The 23,723-nt window shown below is 46.6% G+C and overlaps 1 protein-coding gene across 2 annotated transcripts in view; it reads left to right on the top strand.

The window, feature by feature from the left end:
* RTN1 (reticulon 1) overlaps positions 1-23,723 on the top strand; it is a 200,789-nt gene that overhangs the window by 107,919 nt on the left and 69,147 nt on the right. For both annotated transcript variants that reach the window (XM_045015349.1, XM_045015350.1), the window contains exons 2-3: positions 10,058-10,825; positions 22,014-22,796. In XM_045015349.1, the coding sequence (XP_044871284.1) occupies positions 10,058-10,825; positions 22,014-22,796 (1,551 nt within the window). The remainder of the gene's footprint in view (positions 1-10,057; positions 10,826-22,013; positions 22,797-23,723) is intronic.

Below are 23,723 nucleotides of genomic sequence, written 5' to 3'. Positions count from 1 at the left end.
TAGGATTTAGCCCCTCGTTGTGTTCCTGAGTGTTCCTTCTGACCTTAAGTCTATGAATCTACACAACCCTCCTAGAGAAAATGCTCTTGTGCTCAGCAGCTTAGCCAGTGCCATGAGTTACCCAGGTTGGTTTTCTGAATTGCTCAAGAGTCTGCTTGAGATGGAGTCAGTAGACATCTCAAGGGGAGGAAAAACCACCCAGCCACGACTCTGGGCTGTCTCTTTGGACCTTCAGGTGGGAAAGATGACATGCAAATGATACCACAATTATCTAATGCAAGATTGCAAGAGTTCAGGGCTTGCTCCCCCTGTCATGTGGGTGTAAATCAGGAGACGCTCCACTGAAGGCAGTGGAGTTACCCAGATGTAAAACCAGTGTAAGTGAGAGGAGAGAATCAGGTCTGCTGTTTCCTCCCCCATCCTTTTGCCCTGGAGACCCTTCATCACTTGGGCTGTGACCCACAGCCTCCCTGTCTCTTAGGATGACCAGACAGCAAGTGTGAAAAATCAGGATGGGGGTGGGGGGTAATAGGAGCCTATGTAAGAAAAAGACCCCACAATCAGGACTGTCCCTATAAAATAGGGACATCTGGTCACCCTACTGTCTCTCCACACTGCAGCTTTCCTTCTGTGATCCGTGGGAAGGAGGGGACTTCTTGAGAAGGATAAGTATGTCACAGCTTCAGTCCTTCTCATCAGATGCATGGTCTCTCTCCTGTCTCAGGGAACTAAAGCAAAGTCTAGCCAGCTGGGTTGAGTCAGCACAAAGCATCCTCTCATCTGCCCCTGCATTCAGGACTCAAATAGAGAGCTGGGGAAAAGAATGTCCAGGATGTGAATGCAATTTGGCTCTGCTGCAATACATTCATTTTTTATAATGCATACCTCTCACCATTTCAAGTGACTAAAGCAGGACACAACGCCACTCAGGGTCGCCCTGTCCTCTTCTCTGTAGGTGAAGACAGAGGGGCGGACAAGCCAAATTTGATTGGCAATCAACCTAGTGCACAGGGTTGCAACGCCACTTACATTTGGCCTCTGCCTCCATCTACAGAAGGGCAGATGAGCTAAACCTGAGTGGTGCTGTGACTCCAGGCACCAGGTCACAATGTCACTCAATTTTCAAATGGGCCCAGGGCAAACTACCCGTCAACAGGCACAGGGAGGGCTTGGAGGTCAAAGGAAGATAGTCTCAAAAACCCAGGACTGTTGGGAGATCTGATAAAGTCTATCACATAAACGTATCACAAAGTGATTGCCAGTTGAAGTTGATTCTGTCCATATTTGACCACACTGTGCATGGCTAAGTTAAATCTTTCATACAGGCAGGCTCATGAGAGTTCTGTAGAGAAATGTAAAAGTTGAGTTTGCATACACTGTAGTAGATCACTTCTCAGCTCTCTCTGAGCTAAGATGTGAAAAAATCATCTAAGTTAGTACAAAGAGCACCATCTGCTGGCGGATTGGCATATCTAGCATTGTTGTAAAGGATGTAAATTCAATAAAGTTGTTGTTGCACTGCAAAAGGCTGCTCTGCATTGAACAGGTGGTATCTATAGACATGGGGTACGTCGTCACTACCGGCCGTATCGGCAGGTAGCAATCAATTTCTTGGGGATCGATATATCGCGTCTCATCTAGACACGATATGTCGATCCCCGAACAAGCTCCTGTCGACTCCGGAACTCCACCAATGTGAACGGCGGTAGCGGAGTCGACAGGGGGAGCCGCGGACGTCGATCCCGCGCCATGAGGACGGTAGGTAACTCGATCTAAGATACTTCGACTTCAGCTACGCTATTCACGTAGCTGAAGTTGCGTATCTTAGATCGATCCCCCTGCCCCCCAGTTTAGACCAGCCTATGGTGTAATGGTGAAGAGGGCCTCAAGGCTAATGCCTCCCCCTCTGAAAATTTAGTAGATTTGATCTGAAAAAAAGATCAATGAGGTACAATCAACACCGAACCTGGTGTTGCTATTTTTACAATTATTTTTCAGAATAGAACTAGACTTTCACATTCATAGGAATTAATTCAGCGATCACATATTGGAGGCCATCACAGTGGTATCTGAGTGCCTGTCTATATTTATAAAAGCAGCAAAGAATCCTGTGGCACCTTATAGACTAACAGACGTTTTGCAGCATGAGCTTTCGTGGGTGAATACCCACTTCTTCAGAAGTAGTGGGTATTCACCCACGAAAGCTCATGCTGCAAAACATCTGTTAGTCTATAAGGTGCCACAGGATTCTTTGCTGCTTTTACAGATCCAAGACTAACACGGCTACCCCTCTGATACTGTCTATATTTAAATAACTTACCTTTCTGACCACTTGATAAAGACCTGTTAACATGGATCCTGGTTCTTTTATACATGCGCCTAATAATTTTCTTGGCACATGGAAAAGAGTCTAAACTATTCACTGAGTGAGATTTAACATACCCTACTCTGCAGAAACTATAATAATCACTTATTTGAATTAGATATTTTTCTCAGCTATTATCCTCAGCTAATTTTTAGTTCTGTTCCATTACCATGGAGCACTTAATCTTTCATTGATCCAAATTGGACATCAGTGCCTTTTTAAAATTCAGAACGTTACTCTGTATGGAACCAATGATTTCTAAATTATGTTCAGCATCAATTGTTTAATAGCTTCAGAATTTAGCCTTTAATGGAGACCATTTTGGTCAGTTGATAACTTAGCCCTGATGACACAAAATAGCCATTTTCAAAATCTCTTATTCTTTTCAATCCCTGAAAACACATTTAATAAATGTTAGTTTAGCATAAATGTAGAACTCCCATTGAGTTCCATGGCCATTTAATCAGTCACATAATCTCTTAGCTACACACCAGTAGTGAAATTAATGGGGCTTTTATCATTAACTTCAATGGGACTAGTATTTTGTCCCAGGAACAAAATTCACCCTGTGCAGAAAGTCAAGGCCTGTGTACCACTTAAGTCCCATTTAAGTCATTTCTCAAAACAAAGATTAAGTGGGACGTACCTGGTACATACTCCTTGGGCTGGCCTTCTGCAAAAGGGGTGAATTTCTCATAGGGAGAATACCAACAATGAGCCTTTAGATAATGGACAACTTTCTTTCTGATAAAGATAAAAGTTCCCTGTTTGCAAGAAAAAGGTGCCACTCCAGCAAACTAGAGTTTTCTGGAGAGATTTAAAAATCAGCTGATTTCCCTGCAGTCTGGGGAGTAAACCATTACACTAGACAGGCACATTTTAATCTCCATTAGCCATCTCCACGAACATGTGCTGGATCAACACTCGGATATATTATTTCTCCAAGGCTTGTATTACAGGACATCATGACTGCTCCTTTCTGTCAGTGAATAGTTTTGCTTTACCTGAATTGGCAGGCTAAGTTTTGGGGGAACATTTGAAACAAGATTAAATTCATTGTCAATTACCAGGGCTTTTCATCTTTCCCTTTCCCACGGCTATTGAACAGAATCTGAATAAATTTAAAGTTAGAGGGAGTCTGCTTAATCACTAGGCTCTGAATACACCACTCTTCGATAAAAGGGTAGCTATCTTCACCTTGCTAGAGCCTAGATACATCTAGCCAGCAGTTCTAAATTTCCCAGTCTTTAATAGCCAGACTAGTAATTATGTATTAATATTTTCTTAAGAGGCACTTTTACAATTGGAGTTAAAGTTTCTAAAATCATCTCCTGTATAAATGTGGATCTGCAATGAACCCTTGTAATTAGTCGATTTCATCATTACACAATCTTATGAACCCCGCAGCAGCCCTGGGAGTTGAGATTTCTCAGTACGCTATGCTAATGCAATACGGACACCTAGAAACAACTCTAGTTTCACCCTAGTAACATCAGTTAGAAGTCTGGTTTCTGATCTGGCATTGGAAAATGATCAAGGATCAACAGGGATCTTATATAAAAAGCAACAGTTATGTTTGATATCATCAACTACACTATTATTTATTTTTGAAAATTGTAAATAATGTTTATTAGCATATACATGCTTTATTTTAACTTTTCTACTGAAAAGCTAAACAGATACCAACCTCTAACAAAAATATTACCAATCATCTGGTTTGCTGTGCTATAACCACTAAGTATCAGTGACTTGCTGCTAAGTCCCTATTAAGCCAACAATTTTGATTACCCTTGTACTAAGCTATTGACCAGAAATGCTAAGAGCTTTTAAGGCATGGTCATCTGACATATATATGCTGTGGGTTGAGCTGATTGAATCCTGCACACAAGCATTTGTGAACATTGCTTTTGAATTTGCTTTGCCGGGGTCCGCACCCCCAGCATTCCATGAACATTCACAGGAACAATTTTGTGTTTGCAAAAAGAGAAAGTGTTGTGAATCCTCATGTGACTGGCTGCTGTGTGTTAGATTTCTGGGTTCTAAGAACTAAAATAGGGTTATGTTGTAACCTTTCCGGGAGACTATAAATGTTTTTTATTCTACCTTCTCTGTGTATGCTGTGAACATAACAGGCGGTATGTGGCCTAGTGGCAAACCAGATGGCCCAGTGGTTAGGGCACTGTCATAGGACCTGGGCGATGCAGATTGAATTCCCTGCTCTTTAACAGACATCCTTGGGCAAGTCACTTACCCTTTCTGTATATTAGGAATGTAAAATATGTAAAATAGGGATAATAGCATGTCCCTAATTCAGAGGGCTGTCATGAGGACAAATACGTTAAAAATTGTGAGGCATTTGGATACTACGGGCCATAGACGCACCTAAGATAGATACAGTTGTTGTTCAGAGTTTCTAGGCCCAATATTGCTTTTGGCTCCAACCATATTGAGAGTGATTTGGTCAGCAAAGCGGGAGGGAGGGGGAGAAAATTATTGAGTGAAGAGCTCTGGCAGATGTACCTGTGTGTTCTTTCAGCACCAGCCCGAGGAGTGCCCCACTCATGGGGGAGAGGGCATAGAGGAGCCCAGAAAAGACATACAGAAAATGAGGACTATGGAAAACTGGGGTTTTGACTGAATGAACATTTCCATGACAAGCATCTGCTTTCCTGGCAAGCTCCAATTTTTCAGCAGAAAACAGAACATTTTTGACCAAAAATTGAAAATGTTCCATTTTCAGTGGTTTTCTGCTAAAAAAAAAAAAGTTTTGGCAGAAAAAGTGCCATGAAAAAGTGATTTTTTGCAGGATTTTTTTTACCCCCATTCAGCTCTTTTGTGGATGTTATCTCCTGGAGAACTTGATGGGCACCTGAACACAGGTGCATTGGGGACAGCACCTCAACTCTGCCCTTCAGCACAAAAGGGTTCATAAAACTGGCTTACCCAGTGAGCTAAGGGTCCTCCTGGAGTATGGAGCCCTCAGCCTGGGAGGAGTAGAAGGGACAAAACTAAAGGGGTCTGGCTGGAACATGCAGTAATCCAGTGAGCCATCCCCAGATAAGATCCCTTAGTCATTGGCTGCTGGGTGCAAATTAGAGCAGCTCTGAAACTAGGGGACAAATCAGTCCCTGGCTTGCCTGAGGATGTAGATGACTTAACACTGGGTTTTCTTCCCCCTGGGGGTCCAGTGCAACGTGGAGCTCACCTGGACCCAAGGACCTTCGAGTCTGCTTGATGGTAGCAGGGTTTAGGCTAATTCTAATCTGGTGTGAATCTGGAGTCAATCCACTGAAGACAATGAAGTTATTCTGGATTTGCACCAGTGTAATAAAAATAATTAATTATCTGCCTCTATATGGTATTTTACAAAGTCAGGAAAACATTATTAGCCCTATGTAACTAAGAAGGAATCTATAGCAGAAAGAGGCAGTGACTTGTCCGGAGTTACATAGCAAGTCAATAGGAGAGCCCGGAATAGAATCCAGATGTTCTTCACTCCTAGCCACATGTTTGTTTCACAAGCCACCATTGCCCCTGAGATCAGAATCTGGGTAGCATGTTCCCCATTGGTTTGTGAAACTTGTCTGTGTGGTAGTTTTTAATTGTATGATTGAAAGTCCCACTCAATGCCTATTATGACCCAATAACCTCTCACTGCCCATTGGCAAGGAGGTTACAGGAATGTCTTGATTCTGATGTGTACATTCTGACTCATCAAAGAATATCGTGTGAGGTCCTAAATGAAAGCCAGGGCCACACTGCTCATTAATATCACTGTGAAATGGATGTACAGATGCTAGGTAAGGAGTTAGGTATGTGTGCTGAAAATATGTTCTTAGTCTTTTTTCAAGGCAGGGTTGACCAATAGGTTTTCTGGCAGACAAGAAATGTAAATTAACCACTGTAAGCTAACATAATGGCAAGCCGTTTACAGGTGAATTCAGAGAGATATGAAAACAGGCAAGCAGCACTTGAAAAATGAGCCACAGGTGGTTATCTTGACTCTGAGTTCAGACAAGGAACTTCAGAGATATAAACAGAAGGCAAAGAAAACACACCTTTATCCTGCATCTAGGAAGTAAACAGGTAATATGTTTACATGCATAAAAATGGGATCTCAACCAACTCCGGTTTAAATGCTGCAGAAGAGTGGGATAAAACTTCTTTATACAGAAGGTTAACCTGTCAAATTTAGTCTCTAGAAAGCGTGATATGATTTTGTTTTATATGTAACTCTTTGTTTCCAACATTCTTATTGTCATTGGAATCGTGAATCGTTGATAATAAACTGGTTGTTTTCACTATAATTATATCTCACTGCTGTGATATTAAGCCTGGTGCCACTCCTGAGTTGAAACTGTTGTGTATATTGTTTCTCCAGGGACAGCCAACCTGGTATTTCTGTGAGTGTTCAGTGGATAAGGGGCTGAACACTACAGGGGGATGCTTCGAGGAACTGGGGAATTGGGGTGCACCTAATTGGGGGGAGGGATAGCTCAGTGGTTTGAGCATTGGCCTGCTAAACCCAGGGATATGAGTTCAATCCTTGAGGGGGCCATTTAGGGATCTGGGGCAAAAATCTATCTGGGGATCGGTCCTGCTTTGAGCAGGGGGTTGGACTAGATGACCTCCTGAGGTCCCTTCCAACCCTGGTATTCTATAATTGTTACCTTGCAAGACAAAGTGAGGGCTGGCATAGCCCAGAGGAGAGTGTGTGAGTGACTAACTGGTGAGGTTAGGGAAACTGAAACCCGGTTAAGCACAAGCAAGACTCCCTCTTGTTGGAGGGAGGGGATAACCAGGTGGCTCACAGTCCTGGCTACCTCAAGAACCATCAAACCTCTCACAGTATTTCTGCAGGCTAAATAAAACCTGGCAGTGCATTCATTCCAGGTGCAGGACTCCCACTGATCTCAGTGGGACATATGCAGAAGGATTGCAGGCTTAATGTCTTCTGATCAAGACTGGATGCCTTTCTGGAAGATAGGTGTTAGACACAAGTTATTGGGCTCCATTCACAGCTAACTGAGTAAAAATCTATGGTCTGTGATATACAGGAGGTCAGACTTGGTGATTTAATGGTCCCTTGTGGCCTTAAACTCAAGGAAAATTTATGATTGGGCGCTAGGGACTTTAATGTACACAATAATTTTTTTTCTGGGAAATGTGTTCACAAACTGTGCCAGGAAAATAAAATGAAACAGGAAGGCATATTAGTGAATATTTATATTTCTCCTCAACACAAAGCCATTGAGTGGTTATTTACTGCACGTTGTTGCTGTTTTAACGGCTTTCTTCTACACTCAGTGATGGCAGTGGTTATGTTTTGGCAGCATTATGTTTTAGGGAACGCATGGGCATATTGTTCCATCATTGCATTGCAAAGATCTCCCCAGGGGTGTGGTGGTAAAACAGGAAGTGGGTAAACTAACCTTTCTAGTGTTCCAGGCCAAGCAGTGGGTTTAGGCTAGAATGACATTGGGATGAAAACTGGATGTGCCATTAAAATGCATTTTTGGCTGAGCATAATGAGCTGGTAGATTACACACCCATCAGTTGTGATGGTCCTACAGCCAGGATTGGTTTAGCACAGGAGAGTAGGAGTGATTAATTGCTTTATTCCTTAAATTAGAGGGGGATAAATACCATATTCCCCAAATGAGAGGTGGGTAAACTCCATACTATGATACTATACTTATCTATACTACTGCATTTCCCTTAACAATGAGTGAAAATCCTTAAATAATAATAATTAATCCATCCAACTCTTTAGGTTGATATTAACAATTATCAATACTCATACTTTGTAGCCCGTACAGAAGTTAACTAAGTGATGTACACCTGTCATAAACAGACAGTTAAGGGTTAATTCCTCTTTTACCTGTAAAGGGTTAAGAAGTTCACATAGCCTAGCTGAGACCTGACCAGAGGAACCAATGTGGGGACAAAATGTTTTCAAAGAGGGAGAAGGGAAATCAGTCTTTGGTCTGTTCAGAAAAGTTAGTGCTGGAGTGAAGGATCCAGGAATCAGCCATCTAACATTTCTCAAAAGTAGTAAGTGTTTAGAGAAGGAATGTATTAGATTATGTTTATTTTCTTTTGTGACTTCATTTTGCATAAGAGGGAGAATCAAATTGGGTTTCTTTTGTGTAACTTTAAGGTTTTACCCAGAGGGACATCCTCTGTGTTTTGAATCTATTGTCTGTGAGAGTAGCTTGCATGCTAATCTCACAGAGGTATTCCTTTCACCCTTTTTCTTTAATTAAAAGTCTTCTTTTAAGAACCTGATTGATTTTTCCTTGTTTTAAGATCCAAGGGTTTTTTCAATCTGGGCTCACCAGGAATTGGTGGGAGGTGAATCAGTCTCAATCCTGCCAGGAAAAGGGGGATAAAGACTGAGGAAATATTTGGGGGGGAAGACAGAGTTTCGAAATGACTCTCCCATAAACGTTTGTTTAAACTATTTGGTGGTGGCAGTTACTAGATCTAAGCTGGTAAATAAGCTTAAGAGTGGGGGTGACACCTTGACAACACCACACTCCCTTGAGATAGGTAAGTATTATTATTTTTGAGCACCCAACATTCTCTTTTACAGAAGGGGAAACAGAGGCAGAAAAGTTTCCAAAGTGACCTCCAATTCTGAGTGAAAGCACCCAACATTCTCTTTTGAAAATCTGGCCGTTAGGACTGGATTTGTCAGATGCTCGGGAACCACAGCTTCCATTGGCTTCAGTTGTAGTCATGGGTGCTCAGCACCTCTGGAAATAAAGCCCCACATTTAAAAGCTGGGCCCCCAGAAATTGAGAGGCCTATAATTAGAGGTCACTTGTGAAAGTTAAGGGTCTAAGCAACTTACCTAGGGCCACAGAGAGAATTGGCCTCAGAGATGAAACTGGAATGCAGGAGTTGCTGATTTCCAGGCTCAGCTTGTTTGACACTCCAATTTAACACATGTGATCATTGCTTCTTCTAGTGGCCGGCCCCAGCAACTATTATTATTAATGATATAATAGCACCTAGAGGCCCCCTGCTGAGATCAGTTGCCCCATTGTGCTGTGTTGCCCCAAGCTCTGTCCCAGTGAGCGTAGGGCCAGATTGGCAAAGATATTTAGGTGCCCAAAGGTGCATATAGGCATCTGATGTGCTTTTCAAAAGCACCCAAGTCGGTGAGGAAGTCAGTACCTTTGAAAGCGTCGCCTTTTGAGTCTAAGTAAACAAGACAGATGATGGGCGGGGAGACAGAGGCAAAATGACTTACCTCAGGATGCAAAGCAGGTCAGTAGCACAGCCAAGAATACAACCCAAGTCTTTTGACTTATTTCACTGAATCACATTGCCTCTGCACATGAAATAACTGTCACATCTACATATGTTACTCATTTAGCTCAAGTGACAGCGTTTGTGCTGTATCTGCTGAAAGTTCCAAGCTGTCACTGACGACTGTCTGGGTGTCTATTTGACAATTTTGCAATTACATTCAAACTGGGCCTTTCACCCACAATGCTCGGCGTTTCCTTTCATACAGGTGCGTCAGACCAGGCGCTCGTTTACCTTTATTTTTTTCTATAAATTAATCGGATTGAAGATTATTTTCCTCAAAATCTCTGGAAAAGGGGAAGTTTTGCAGAAAGAGCAATTAAAAGAAGTCACGTTGCCATTTCACTATGTGTTCTTTTTGTGTGTTTTCTTCAGGTGATGCAGAGGCCTTTCACCTCTTCGATTACAGTTCCACTAAAACATCTAAAGGAGGAGATCGGTCCTTTTACACATCTCTGATAGCAGATGACCGTTACACATCTCCACCAGATTCCACCTACTTCTCGGGAATACTGCAAAAAGAAAACAGCCCTGTTACTTGTTCAGACAGCACAGAAGGGTTTAACACAATAGGGCATTCCATTCAAGATGTGATGGGATTTGAGTCCCGTGGTTTGTTTAGCTCAGATTCAGGAATAGAGATGACTCCTGCAGAACCCACTGATGTTAATAAAACCTTAGCAGATCCCATGAAAGTAGAAGCTTATAAATACATGGACATAAGTAGATCAGAAGAGGTAAAATACCAAGAAAGATGCAACACAAGCTTAGAAGACAAGAATACAAGCTTTATCGATAAGTGCCCTGAAACAGCAGCCAAGTTAGAGCATATTTCTGGATCTAAGAAACCCGCTTTTGAGGAGACAAAAGTGGCCAAAGGACAAAACTTTTTTGAAGAATCAACTGTTCCATCCTGTGCAGAGGAAATATTTGGTGATCAACACAGTGCCTCACTGATTACAGCACCGGTCAAGATTACACTCACTGAGATAGAAAGCGTAGGAGAAACTGCAAACAAAGAGTCACCTCCAAATAAGCAAGAAACAGGGCTGAAACCAAGCCATGAAGTGGTTCCAACAGTGACTGTGTCAGAGCCAGAAGATGACAGCCCAGGTTCTCTCACACCACCATCTTCTGGCACAGGTAAGATGTCCGACACCCAGTATCTTACTATGCTAGAAAGTGATTGGGTGAAATCCTGACCCCATTGAAGTTAATGGCAAATCTCCCATTGACTTCAGCCGGGCCAGGATTTCACCCAGTTTGTAAAAATAGCACCCTCTTACTTTGCAGGTGAGTGCTCTGTGTGTGTTCAGAGACTTATCATTCCCTAAACTAATAGCCTGATTTCCAAAGGTGCTGAGCACCTGCAGCTCCCATTGAAGTCAGCTGAACTATGTCAGGTGCTCAGCACCTTAGAGGGTGTCAAGGTTTTACTGCTCTTTGCTTCTGTTCACGCTGCAGAGCTGAAACCAAATGGCCAGAGCAAGCTGGAGTACACATCCCCAACAAAACTCTTAATGCTGCCCCCAGCTAGGGAGGCACTGTGGATCAGTAACACTCCTCTGAGAGGCACTGGGCTTCCATTTTGTACTGGGGAAGGGAGAACTTTACAGGGCACAACATATTCCTCTCCCCCCGCCCCCTGCCGCCCCCCGCCCCCCTAGCCTGCTCTGCTGATGTGGGAAACGAGTGGAGGGGAAGAGTGCCCAGCCCACTTACAAAGCCCCTGCCTTTACAACCCTGGGATGTGAAATGGTCTCCCTGTGAAGGTAGGAAGACCTCACTCTCCAGAGTGGCCATGGGAGAGCACTGTCACGGGGGGGCTGGTCCCTGTGAGTAAACCAGGCCCAGTGCCCCTGGGTCAGAGCAGCTGGGCCCAGATGAGCCAATAAAGAGGACAGGGCTACACCTGGGGCTTATAAAGGCTTGTCAGAGCACAGGGAGGGTAGGAGTGACTAGGACAGGAGAGAGATGCTAGAGTAGAGTCAATGCAGGGTGGGGTGGGTCCCTGGAGCAAGGGGTCAGGTGCTCAGGGAGGTGGCTGTGGGGCTGGTGGTGTTCCGGAAGGAAGCTGGCTGGGATTGGGAGGATTGCCAGAGACCTGTGGGCAGGGAGGCTGTGAAACTCTAAGAGGGTGAGCTAAGGGACTGTTTTGAGAGTGTCTTTATCTGCTTATGTGGGGACAACAAACCTACTGAAAGGGAGAGTGGGTGTGGCAGCTTGGAAGCTGTGGAAAGGCCTTGTGGTTTGCCAAGTTCCAAACTAGACACACATATTTTGATGTAAATTGAGCTGAAACTGATCCTCAGTCAGGGTTTGATGTCACCTGGCCCTGCCTGGGTGCATAAGAGAAAGGAGTAAGTACAAGCTGCCCTCCCCTTACCTCCCCACCCCCTGAAAAGGGGCCCCTCAGAGGAGACTGGGATGAGCCTTATGCACCTGCTGGAATGTGACCAAGCTGCTGCTCTGTGCTCTTCATCCCCCATGGGAGGAACTTGCAGGCTCTTGCTACAGACCAGCTCCCCCTTGAGCCCCTTCAGGACAGACTGTGGCCACAACCTAGCCCTAGCCACAGAAGCCCATAAGGCCATTGTCACAGTTCCTTTTCAAAGCAGAGCTACATGTGAAACCATGCTGTGAATTGCCTTTGCAGTTCAGGAGGGGAGAGGGAGTGGGAGCGCTCCAGGGGATAAACACCTCTGTGTACACAGCCTGCACTGGGAAAGAAATGTGCATTAATTTTGTGCTAGCGTTTGTTTGCTAAACTCCCAGCATACAAGAAAGCAGAAACCCAGGACAGTGCTAACAATCTCTGAGACCCCTAATGCGATTTAAGCAAGGGCCCTGGCATGAATACTTGGCAGCTGGGAGAGGTTGGAATCCTTGTCGCTGGGAATTAATTATTGTTGGTTTGTATTACAGTAGCAGCTGAGCTCAGGTCCTCCTTTTGCTAGGCACTGCATGTACACGTAGACATTCCCTGGGCCGATGAGCTTACTATTACATAGACAGGCAAAGAGTAAGAGGGAAAAGAGAGAGACTGAGGTAAGTGACTTGCCCATAGTCAGTCACTCTGTCAGTGGCAGAGCTCGAATTAGAACTCAGGGCTCCTGTCTCCTGAGGCCTAGACCAGTGCCATGTTTCCAAGCAGAAATGACTTCTCCAAACCACCCTTGCCCCAGGCAGCCTTGTAGCGTATTCCCCATGTTTCCCCTTCAGAACCACTATGAACCCATTGTAAGATGTACTCAGGACTGCTGTATTCTGATTGTATATTTTTTTAATGCACTGGCAATCAGTGGTATCTGGGATGCTCCACACCCTAGTATTGGAGGGTCACAGGCTGGGGTCATCAAAGCCTCAGGGCAGGCAGGGTGTTGTGGTGCATGCTGGGAGTGGGAAGGGGCAGGAGCTCAGACTTGTTGTGTAGGCTCTGTGGCTCAGCAGGGATGGCTGACAGAAACGAGCCAAATAGAAATATCATGGTTTGTTCCCTAGCCCCTCTTCCCCACCCATTCCCCAGGGGTCAGATGGCCTGGCCTAGGCTGCCAGTATTCCTGAGGGAATCTTTGCTCTCTAGGTCAGGCAGAAGAGAGGAAGCCCTGATTCATTTCCAGGTGAGGCTGGAAGCAGAAGCAGTTCACCTGCTGCTCAGCTCTGTTCTCTGCTTTGACCTTTCAGTGGCATTTTAGTGCATTGCTGCCCAACTGGGTGATGGAGACCCAGAAGTGGGTTATCAGGGAGCTCCCACTGGGTCACGTGCACACTGACTGAATCAGCAAAGTGGGGGCAGGGGAGCGAAGGAGGAACTCACTTGCTTCTCTCCCCTCAGCGGCTGTTTCTCTCCTGCCATCTCCACGCTGCTCCCCTCCTCTTGCCCATCGCCCAGTCCCTGAGTAGTTCATCAGGCTCTGCTACTGTCCACAGAGAAGATGGCAGGAGAAGCAGCTCTTCCAGGCACGGGTGCAAGTAACTTACAGGACTTACCGGTACTGCCGGAGTTCTGAGGGGGGCGTGGCCTCATCCAGAAGAGGCGTGGCCTCTCAAGATTTAAAGGCCCTGGGGAACCAGCTATGGCTGGGAGACCCAGAGCCTTTAAATCAACCAGGGGCTCCCAGCTGCAGAGGTGGCTGGGAGCCCCCCCAGGGCTCAGGGGCAAATTAAAGGGCCCGGGGCTCTGGCCGCCAGGGGGAACCCCGAGCTTTGCGGGGCTGGGGCAGGGATTTAAAGGGCCTAGAGCTCCTGCCGCTGAGGAAAGCCCAGAGCCCTTTAAATCCTGGCCCCAGCCCGGCCGCCACAGTCTCGGCCGGGATTGAAAGGGCTCTGGGCTGCCCGCAGCCACGGGGAGCTCTGAGCCCTTTAAATCCCAGCCCCAGCCCAGCCGCCCTTTCAATCCCCGCCGTGGAAGTCGATGCGGTCCAGCACGGCATACTGGCTTTTGCCGGTACGCCGTACCGGACCGGACCGGCTTACTTTCACCTCTGCTTCCAGGGTCTGTGAAGCTGGACAGCCTGTTGGAACAGCTGAGTGCTGGGTGGGCCAGGAAGAGAGAGGAATGGGGAGGGAGAAGCACCTCTCCACAGAAGTGTCACCCTCCCTAGCAGCACTAGTTCTTCCCACCCTCATCGCCACCACTCAGTAGCATCAGCTTCTTACTTTGTAAGCCACCCATTCAGCAGCACCAGTCCCTCACCCACAAAACAGCCAAAAAACCTGTCCAGTGCTCCAAATCCCCACAATCCTTTGCACATCTTACAGTGGTCCTGCTATCTTGCTGATCTGCCATAGGCCTCTGAGCATTCATTTCACCATCCTGCCTATTTACGGTACTTATATGGCCCCCAATTTCTGTGCAATTGGAGTGCCTCACAATCTGTAATGGGGGTTCCAAAAAAACCCCTGTGGGATGTGCTCTCATCTCTGTTTTAGAGGGGCAGGACTGAGCCACAGAGAGACTACATGACAGAGTGGAAGAGTAGGAATTTAGGATGGCCCAGTTTATCTCTGTGACGCTTGGCACGGACTGCGTATCTGGCATAGTGCTCATGTGTGTTCCCTCTCACTCCACACCCAGGCCTATTGCCTCTCCATGCTTCCAACAAATCTGTATAAAACTGGCTGCTGGGTTTCATCATTATTGATTTCCCTAACTACTTCCTATTGCATTAGGTCCAGGCGTGTGCACTATAGGTAGGATCCAAATACTGAATATAATTAATATTCCTGGATAGCTTGGAACAAATATACACCATTGTCTGATTATGAGCTGTCTGATCCATGCACATTTCTGCTTCTTAAAGCCCTCATTCAGCAAAGTGTACCTATTCTGCAAAGCACTGCTTATCTTTAAGCACCTGTTTAAGTCCCATTCAAAGTTAAGCACATGCTTAAGTGCTTTGGTGCATGGGGCCTTTAAGGAAACTCCCATAGCTGTGGGCAAGAATCTTTGTATAATAATCAGGCTTGGAAGAGATTTGCTCTTCTTTTTCATGGGATAATACTGAACTTTATTTCCAAGAAATTCAATTTTTACTGAGGTTTCTTTTTATATTAAAAGGAAATTAAAAAGCTCAGGTACTAATTGTTGTTTGTTCAAACTTTAATGATGGTAAAAGCCTGTCTTCAGAAGCACCATCATATTTGATCATCATATTTCCTAATAATGGCTTAGCATTGCATGGTTACATATCATGGATTACTGGGCTGTTTGCTAATAGTCTCTAATGCATTCCACATGTTCACACACGTATTCACTGAAATGCCTAGAATTGCTTTCCTGGCTTTCCCTGGCTGGGGCCAAATCTTGTCCCTGGTACAGTTTGAATGACTAGGCTGTGCTCTAGAAAGTTCAATGGAAGAGGAGGAAAAGATTGGCTGGTGGATCGCTTCGGCTGTGGCGCTGCTGGCTCTGCTTCCACGCTTTTCCTGGCCCACTTCTGCCCTCTATTCCTTTGCCTGCGGCCCTGCACAGAGATCCCCTGGAAATCTGTATGTTGTGATGCACCACATGGTTGCCATTGCCCTCCATTGGGTCAGAAAATCCTGTCCCCTCATGCAGCAGGACCCCACACATTTTGCTGTGTCAGAGTGTTCCACAAAGAGGAGGTGAGATCCTCCCCTTCTTGTAATGAAAAGGAAGCATTGAGGGGTGAGATTTGCTGTTTCTATGGGTGGAGGAGAAAATAGATGATTGACATTTACTGATTAAAATCAAAATGATCCAAGCCTAACTTACCCTATTCAGGTCTGGCTCCAGGCACCAGCCCAGCAAGCAGGCGCTTGCGGGGCGGCCAACGGAGAGGGGCGGCGCGTCCAGCTCTTCGGCAGCAATTTGGCGGCGGGTCCCTCACTCCCTCTCGGAGCAAAGGACCTGCCACCGAATTGCCGCCGAAGACTGAAGCGGCAGCGGTAGAGCAGATCGCGATCGTGGCTTTTTTTTTTTTTTTTTCCTTTTTGCTGCTTGGGGCGGCAAAAACCCTGGAGCCGGCCGTGACCCTACTTCTGTCTGAATTCCCAGTCAAAGCTTCCGTTGTTTCTCTGTCAGTTTTGCTGAGGATGGTGCTCTCTAGAAGCCATGGGCGGCAGGTTATATATTTGTGTGGGGCCCCGGGCCCCAGCAATATTCAGGGCTGGGCGCCCTGCTCCAGCAATAGTTGGAGCTGGGTCTCTTCCCGCCCCCCCCGGTCCTGCCTGGATCGGCCCCGGCCACCGCAGGTCTCCCCCCGCCGCCGCGACCCTGCCTGGAGCAGGTCCCAGCCCCCGCCTGCCACCCCCCCTCCGTGTGTCCCCCCCCCCCGCCGCGTTGTGTTGCGTCCCTGCCTGACAGAACGCAGCGTGCCTCTCCCCTGCCTGCTGCCCGGAGGGCTCCCAGCAGATTTGCTGTCTGCTGCCGCAGGGTCCTAGTGCCTGCCCTCCGCCAGTACTGGCAAGGCAGGCTGCCCTTACCCTGAGCCTCTCCAACCCCAAACCCTCAGCCCCAGCCAGAGCCCTCATTCCCCCCGCACCCTAATCCTCAGCCCCAGCCCTGAGCACCCCCACATCATGAACCCCTCATCCCCCTGCACCCTAATCCTCTGCCCCAGCCCTGAGCGCCCCCACATCATGAACCCCTCATCCCCCTGCACCCTAATCCTCTGCCCCAGCCCTGAGCGCCCCCACATCATGAACCCCTCATGCACAGCCCTCACCCCACACTCCAAACCTCTGCCCTAGCCCTGAGCCCCCTCCTGCATCATGAACCCCTCATCCACAGCCCTCACCCCACAGCCCAACCCTCTTCCCTAGCCCTGAGCCCCCTCGCATCATGAACCCCTCATCCACAGCCCTCACCCACAGCCCAACCCTCTTCCCTAGCCCTGAGCCCCCTCGCATCATGAACCCCTCATCCACAGCCCTCACCCCACAGCCCAACCCTCTTCCCTAGCCCTGAGCCCCCTCCTGCATCATGTACCCCTCATCCTCAGCCCCACAGTCCTCACCCTGCACTCCCTCCTATCCCCAAACTCCCTCCCCCTTCCCATATACCCCTTCCCAACCCCAAACTCCATCCCAAAGCCTGCACCCTTCACCTCCTCCTGCACACCCACCCCCTGCCCCAGCCCAGAGCCTGCACCCAGCACCCTTCCTGCACCCTAATCCCCAGCCCAGGATCTGCACCCCAGACCTCCCCCGCCGAGCCCCCTCCCAGAGCCTTAGGCAGGTGGGGGCGGAGTTGGGGGGGGCGGAGTTGGGGGCGGGTTCTGGGCCCCACCAAAATTTTTACAAACTTGCCACCCATGCTAGAAGCCAGAAGCTGTGGATATGCAGTAAGGCCATGGCTTCCTAACTAAAGCAGGTTTGGAGCCTAGAAAACAGAAGAGCAATACGCTATTGTTCGTATCCTACCACTCAATGCTGTGTGGTCAAGAGATAATACACCGCTCCTGTCACTCTGCCATTGTGAGCAGGGAAGGAGGTCAGCAGGTGATTCATCTGACAGGCCCACAAGCATTTGCTTGTTGTAAGCTGGAGAGAGAAGAGCATCACAGCTCAGACTCACCCCCAGTTTACAGTGCTATAGGTCTCACAGAATGAACGGGCCTCTGGGCTTTGTCTGTTGATGAAGAGGAATATATATTTCTGTGTGAGCAATCATCACATTAAATTGCATGCAGATAACTAGGAGCAAAATACTGGGTTAGATTCTCTACTGTGCTTAATTTCTGCTGGGCACTGCAAGGTGGGGAAGCATGATCCTCGGGCTGTTTTATACAGCCCTTGAATAGATTAGAGCAGCCCTCAGTGGTCTCCAGGATGTCACCCACCAACAGAGGTTTGCAGGAGCATTGAGCACTCTGAGAACACCCCTTCCCCATCCTATACCCTGGGGGTTGCAAGAATGATGTAGAAGCTGGCTAAGTTCTTTCTGTGCCCAGTGGGGAAATATGCCCCTCTTTCTGATCCCTTTTCGCCTCGGGATAGAGTGAGCCAGAGCCAATTGTCACTGGGCCAATTTCTAAAGGTTCAGAAGTCAGTTCTGGAAAAGCACTCGAAACCACACATGGTTTACCGGAACCTGTTGAATCTGCAGCACTGAGTGGCATGGTATATGTAGCTATGAGACTGTTTTCCATTGTGCTGCCTCTTTAAGAGTGAAGTGTAGGGCACTTGCTATGAATTAGCTCAAGATGACTGCTCTTTCTAGAGCAAGTTTCAGCCACCATGATCTCTTGGATTCTTTACATTTATTCTTAATTTCTGTGTTAGTTCCTTTCATCTAATATAAAAGCCTACAGGACTGAAGGGGTCTGTTTGCTCTTTATCTATGGAAAAGCAGAACAGATGGGAAGTCTTAGGGAGGGGGTCTCACTCACACCCATGAAATTTCTGGTACCTTTTTGCCTCTAACTGATCACAGAAGACCAGCCAGAAGAACAGCCTTCCTTGCAGTATCTTGGCACTTCTCTTTCCACTGGGAACCAGGAAATGAAGACCTCATATTTTGTTAAGCAATCAACCAAACTTGTTTTGCTTCAAATTTTGTCTGTTTTGGGTGAAAGGTTGGGTCAGGTTTTCTTTTATCTGAACTGGTCCATCCCTCTATAGGTATGATATGGTTAACAAATTATACCTAGGAAGATGCTGAAAGATAAGAGATTAAGGCTGTGAATTAGCAAAGCACTTAAGAACATGCTTAAGTGCTCTGCTGAATAGGGATGCTCAGCTGAACTGGACCCTACCTGAGGGTGAGGGTGGGAGGAGATGAAGTGGGATTGGCTCAAGGGTCTTCCTCTCACTTCCCAGGGGTGTTGTGGTATTATCCCCATTTCACAAAACACGGAAATGCCATCAGGTGGCATCTTGACATCCACCTGATTTTTCAGCAGAGTTGTAACATTTAGATCCACCACACAGACCTCTGCCACTTCAGCTAAGGGGATAATTGATAGCTGTAGTAGGTTGTCGTCCACGGTGGGGATCAGCACTAGAGAGGGATAGGATGCACACTTTGCCAGAGGGTTTCACAGATATTTGCTGACAGTAGAGGAATGCTGAGACTCAGGAATCTTGGATTCCAATCCAGGCTCTGAAGGGGAGTGTGCTCTGGTGGCCAGAGATCCCTCTGCCTGTTTTCTCCCCTTCCTAAGCTTGACCTTCTGCCTTGTCCCCTCCAATCTGTCCCTGACCCAGTCCCATCTCTTCCACACTCCTGGCTCCTCATCCCCGGCCCATTATAATTGCCTACGCAAACCCAGTCTCCACTACTCGAGCTTCTCTTCCCAATGTCAGTCGCCTTCCCCAGCCCATCCTAGTCACCTTCTCCATGTTTGAGTCCCAGTCTCCCCTGCCTCCCAGTCTTCTTCCCCAGCCAGTCCCACTTCTCCACCCTGCCCAGGGCCTTGTTTCCAGTCTCCTTGTCCAGACAGTTCTAGTTCCTCCCTCCAACCTTCTTGTCTGATCTTTCTCCTACCCTACAGCCTTCAGCCATCCCTGTCTGCCCTGCTCCCCCCTCCAGTTTCCAGTCTCTCTCCTCATCCTATCTCAGTCTTCTCCCACTGCCTTCCTCAGCTCCTTGTTCCAGTCTCTTTGCCCAGCCAAATCCTGTTCTCTCCCCCACCCAGGTCCCTGTCAGATCTGTCTCCCCTTCCCCCCCACTCTCCCCACAGCTTGTTCCCAGTCCCCTTGTCTAGTCAGTCTCATTCTCCCCCCACTCCTCATCCAATCTCAGTTCCCCCTCTGCCAAGTGGTTCCAAGTCCCCCATTTCCTTTACTGTCTCCCAGTCTCCCCCCTTGACTACCTGAGCAAGGAGACTGGGAGCCATGGCCTCCCCTCCCTTGACTTCCAGTCCCTGTCACCCTTATTCTATCCCTTTCCATCTTTCTCCAGCTCTGTTTCTTTCCCAATCCGCCCCCATCCCAGTTTCACCAGGCTCCATGTCCCACCCTACACCAGTCTGACCCTTGTCCCCTCTGCCTTCAAGTCAGGCCCGGATGCCAGCAGAGGAGTCACTGTGAGAGCATAGAAGAGACTTTCCTTACTCTAAGTTCCAGAGCCTGGCCCTACCCTGGCCCTGAGCACCTGGGAGCGGCCATTACCGGGAAAGTCTCGCTTTACATCTGGGCTGGAGCAAGCTCAGCTGCTGTGTGGGGACAGCACATTTATGGTCTGGTCAGCTCTCGGAGCTGTGAGGGGCTGGAACATGCTCGGTGAGGACAGAATCTTCAGAGACTTTAGCTGCTAAACTCCAAGACGTTTCTATAGCGCATGTGTGAACTGAGGTTTTTTTTCAAAGGCCTAGAACCTGACCACATTTGGGCAGATTTTCACCAGAACAGCAAAAGGCACATCCATGACACAAACGCTACCCCCGATCACATTTGAATTCCCTGCTCCAAAGCATGGAGCCAGTAGAACTTCACAAAGAAAAGGTTACCAGAATATTTTTTTAACATGGGCAAAACAACGTATTTTCCCTAGACTTGTTCTCTGCAGCAGCTGAACCATTTTAGCTGAAACATTAAAAAAAATCAGCTTGACACAGATATATTGCATGGAATATTTTAGCCCAAATGGTTAAAGTTAGGCAAAATTAGAGGCAACTGAAAACAGAGTCTTATAATGGGAAGTGTCAGGCAACCTTAATAATAGGTGCTATGATCAGCCATTCCTAGAATTCAGACATGCATATATATTTGCTGTTTTATAATTACATAAATCCAAGTAGCTGTTATAGAATATGGTCCTTCATCTGGGACTCCAGAACAGATGATTATTCATTATCCAAATTTAGTAGATTGGGAGGGACCTGATTCTGCATTCCTCATACCCCCAAAACTCCCGGTGTGGTCAACAGAAGGCTTGCTCCTTTGTATCCAGATGGAGAGTGACCAATATAAATATTAAAAAGGGTTTAAATATAACAGGTCAAATTATTCCAGACTGATTCTTGCCTGCATATTTATACCTGCCTCTGGAAATTTCCATTACATGAGTCTGGCGAAGTGGGTATTCACCCACGAAAGCTTATGCTCCAATACACCTGTTAGTCTTAAAGGTGCCACAGGACTCTCTGTCGCTTTTTACAGATCCAGACTAACACGGCTACCCCTCTGATACAGGTCAAATGATGTCAGTCCAAATCATGAGATTTTTCCTCAGATTTCACTGAGCCTTTACCCAAGACAGCCCTCATTGGCTTCAGTGGGTCTTTGCTTGAGTAAAAACAGAATAAGGTTAATTTCCATTGTTACCTTGTTCATGATGCACACAGCATATTTGACAAGCAGCTCACATTGGATTTGAGTCTTTCTAATCCATGGTACTCAAAATTCAATCCCAAGTATGAATTGCAGTGCGAGTGAGAATATTGCCTTATTAAAAAGAATATTGCATGTTGCATACAAAACACTGAAATGAACATCCATTGCCAAGAGATCGCTAAGAACGTTTTCCTTTATAAATTCAATAAAATGTTTCCGAAATACTTACTCTGTGTGCGCTTGCGTTTGTGCATGCCCCTGCACATGCACACCCCAAGTGTATATTTATGTCTGTCATTCTTATCTTGATAATTTTCCCATTTAAAAAATAGATAATCTTAGGTTGCTGGGAGACCTTGGGCACACGATGACACTGACCTCCTTGTAAAGCACATTTCCATCCATAGATCTCAGAGCTAGGTATAATTGTTTATTATTAAAGGTACTGTTGCCTGCTTATGTAACCAGTCCTTCTAGCTGAATCTGTGTTTGATTAGGCAACAGACAGTGATTTAAAGCAATCAGAAGTTATCTTTGTTAACAATCTTGTGTTCTCTCTCTCTCTCTCTCTCTCTCCATGGGATAACAGAACCATCTGGCTCAGAATCTCAAGGTAAATGCAGCCTGTCAGAGGATGAGCTCATCGGTGCCATTAAAGAAGCAAAGGGCTTTTCTTTTGAAACCTCTGAAGTCCAGCGTTCACCAGGTCTTTATACAGAAAAACAAGATCAGAAAAGCAAGCCAGGGCGTCCAGCTGTTTCATCCCCCTTAGATAACGAAGCCAGCAGTGCCGAGTCTGGCGACTCTGAGATAGAGCTGGTCTCAGAAGACCCGCTAGCTGCTGAAGAGATGCTACACTCCAGCTACATGACCTTCAGTCATATCGGAGGGCCTCCCCCTTCGCCTGCTTCTCCTTCAATACAGTACAGCATCCTGAGGGAAGAGCGTGAAGCTGAACTCGACAGCGAACTGATTATCGAGTCATGCGATGCCTCTTCAGCTTCCGAAGAAAGTCCCAAGAGGGAGCAAGATTCTCCTCTCATGAAACCAATAATCATGGACATAATCCGGGAAGAGAGTGGTTCGAGAACTGATGCTTCTGACTTTGAAGTAAGTAAGACAACAGAGAGTAGGATGAACAGGGAAAATCTAGCTGAGTCTGCTTCCTATCTGAAATGCTCTTTTGTAGCACCCAAAGTAAGTGTTGAGCCACCAACCTCTGCCATCGATACTGAAGAACTAAAAGAAAAAATAATTCAGAAGAAGCCACTTGAAGCAACAGTTGTTAACCAAAGTAAACTGTCATCCAAGGACTCTGGGAAAAGAAGTTCCTTGGCTTCCCCCTCACTGCCATTTTTAAATAAGCAAAAAGGTAAATGCAGAAATTTATGTTGTCTAAGTAACATGTTTTTCTTGAATGCTGCGAATGGGGGATGTGTATGATTAATGTAGGAGGGTTTTTTAATCTAGCAGGCAAAGGCATAACAAGACCAGTGGCTGGAGTTTGAAGCTTGACCAATTCAAACTGGAAACAAGGCAGATATCTTGAACAATGCAGGGTAATTAACCACTAGAACCACTCACCAAAAGGTGGGGTTGATTCTTCATCGCTTTAAATCCAGGTGGGATGTATTTGTAAAAGAACTGTACCAGCTCAGCCAGAAGTTGCTGGGTTGATGTCAGAATCTGTGGGCGGAGTCCTATGGCCTGTGCTATGCAGGAAGTTTGAGTGGATGATCACAATGGTCCCTTCTGCTGTTATAAATCTGTCTATACAATTAATAGAAAGACTGGGGTCTAGTCTACACTACAAAGTTCAGTTGACGCAAGGCAGCTTACCTCAGCTATGGAAATGTCCACACTTAAATTTCAGTCCCACTGACATAACCGCCCCCTCACATCAACTTAATAACTCCACCTCCACAAGCGGTGAAGAGTCAAGGTCAATGTAATTAGGTCGACGCAGTGTCGGTGTACACACTGCGTTGCTTACGTCAACTGTTACTGGCTTTCAGGAGCCATCCTCTGAAATGTCCTGCACTGACAGTACAGTTGATACACGTGTTCCTGGTGAGGACGCACACTGCCGACACCAGGAATGAAGTGTCGACACGCACAAGCGATGTAATTACTGTGGCGGATATATGCTGATGTGAGTTGTCTATTTAATTTTGTAGTGTAGCCATGGCCTAGACCCTTGTGCCTTTATATTATTTTGATTGGAATTTATTTGGGTCCAATCCTGCAGTCCTGACTGTAGTCAAACTGCCTTTCTACTCTACCCACTGTCATATATCGT

Source organism: Mauremys mutica, chromosome 4 (genome assembly GCF_020497125.1).
Source record: "Mauremys mutica isolate MM-2020 ecotype Southern chromosome 4, ASM2049712v1, whole genome shotgun sequence".
Lineage (NCBI taxonomy): Eukaryota > Metazoa > Chordata > Testudines > Geoemydidae > Mauremys > Mauremys mutica.
Note: the sequence above shows the minus strand (reverse complement) of the source record. Positions and strands in the feature narration are given on the sequence as shown.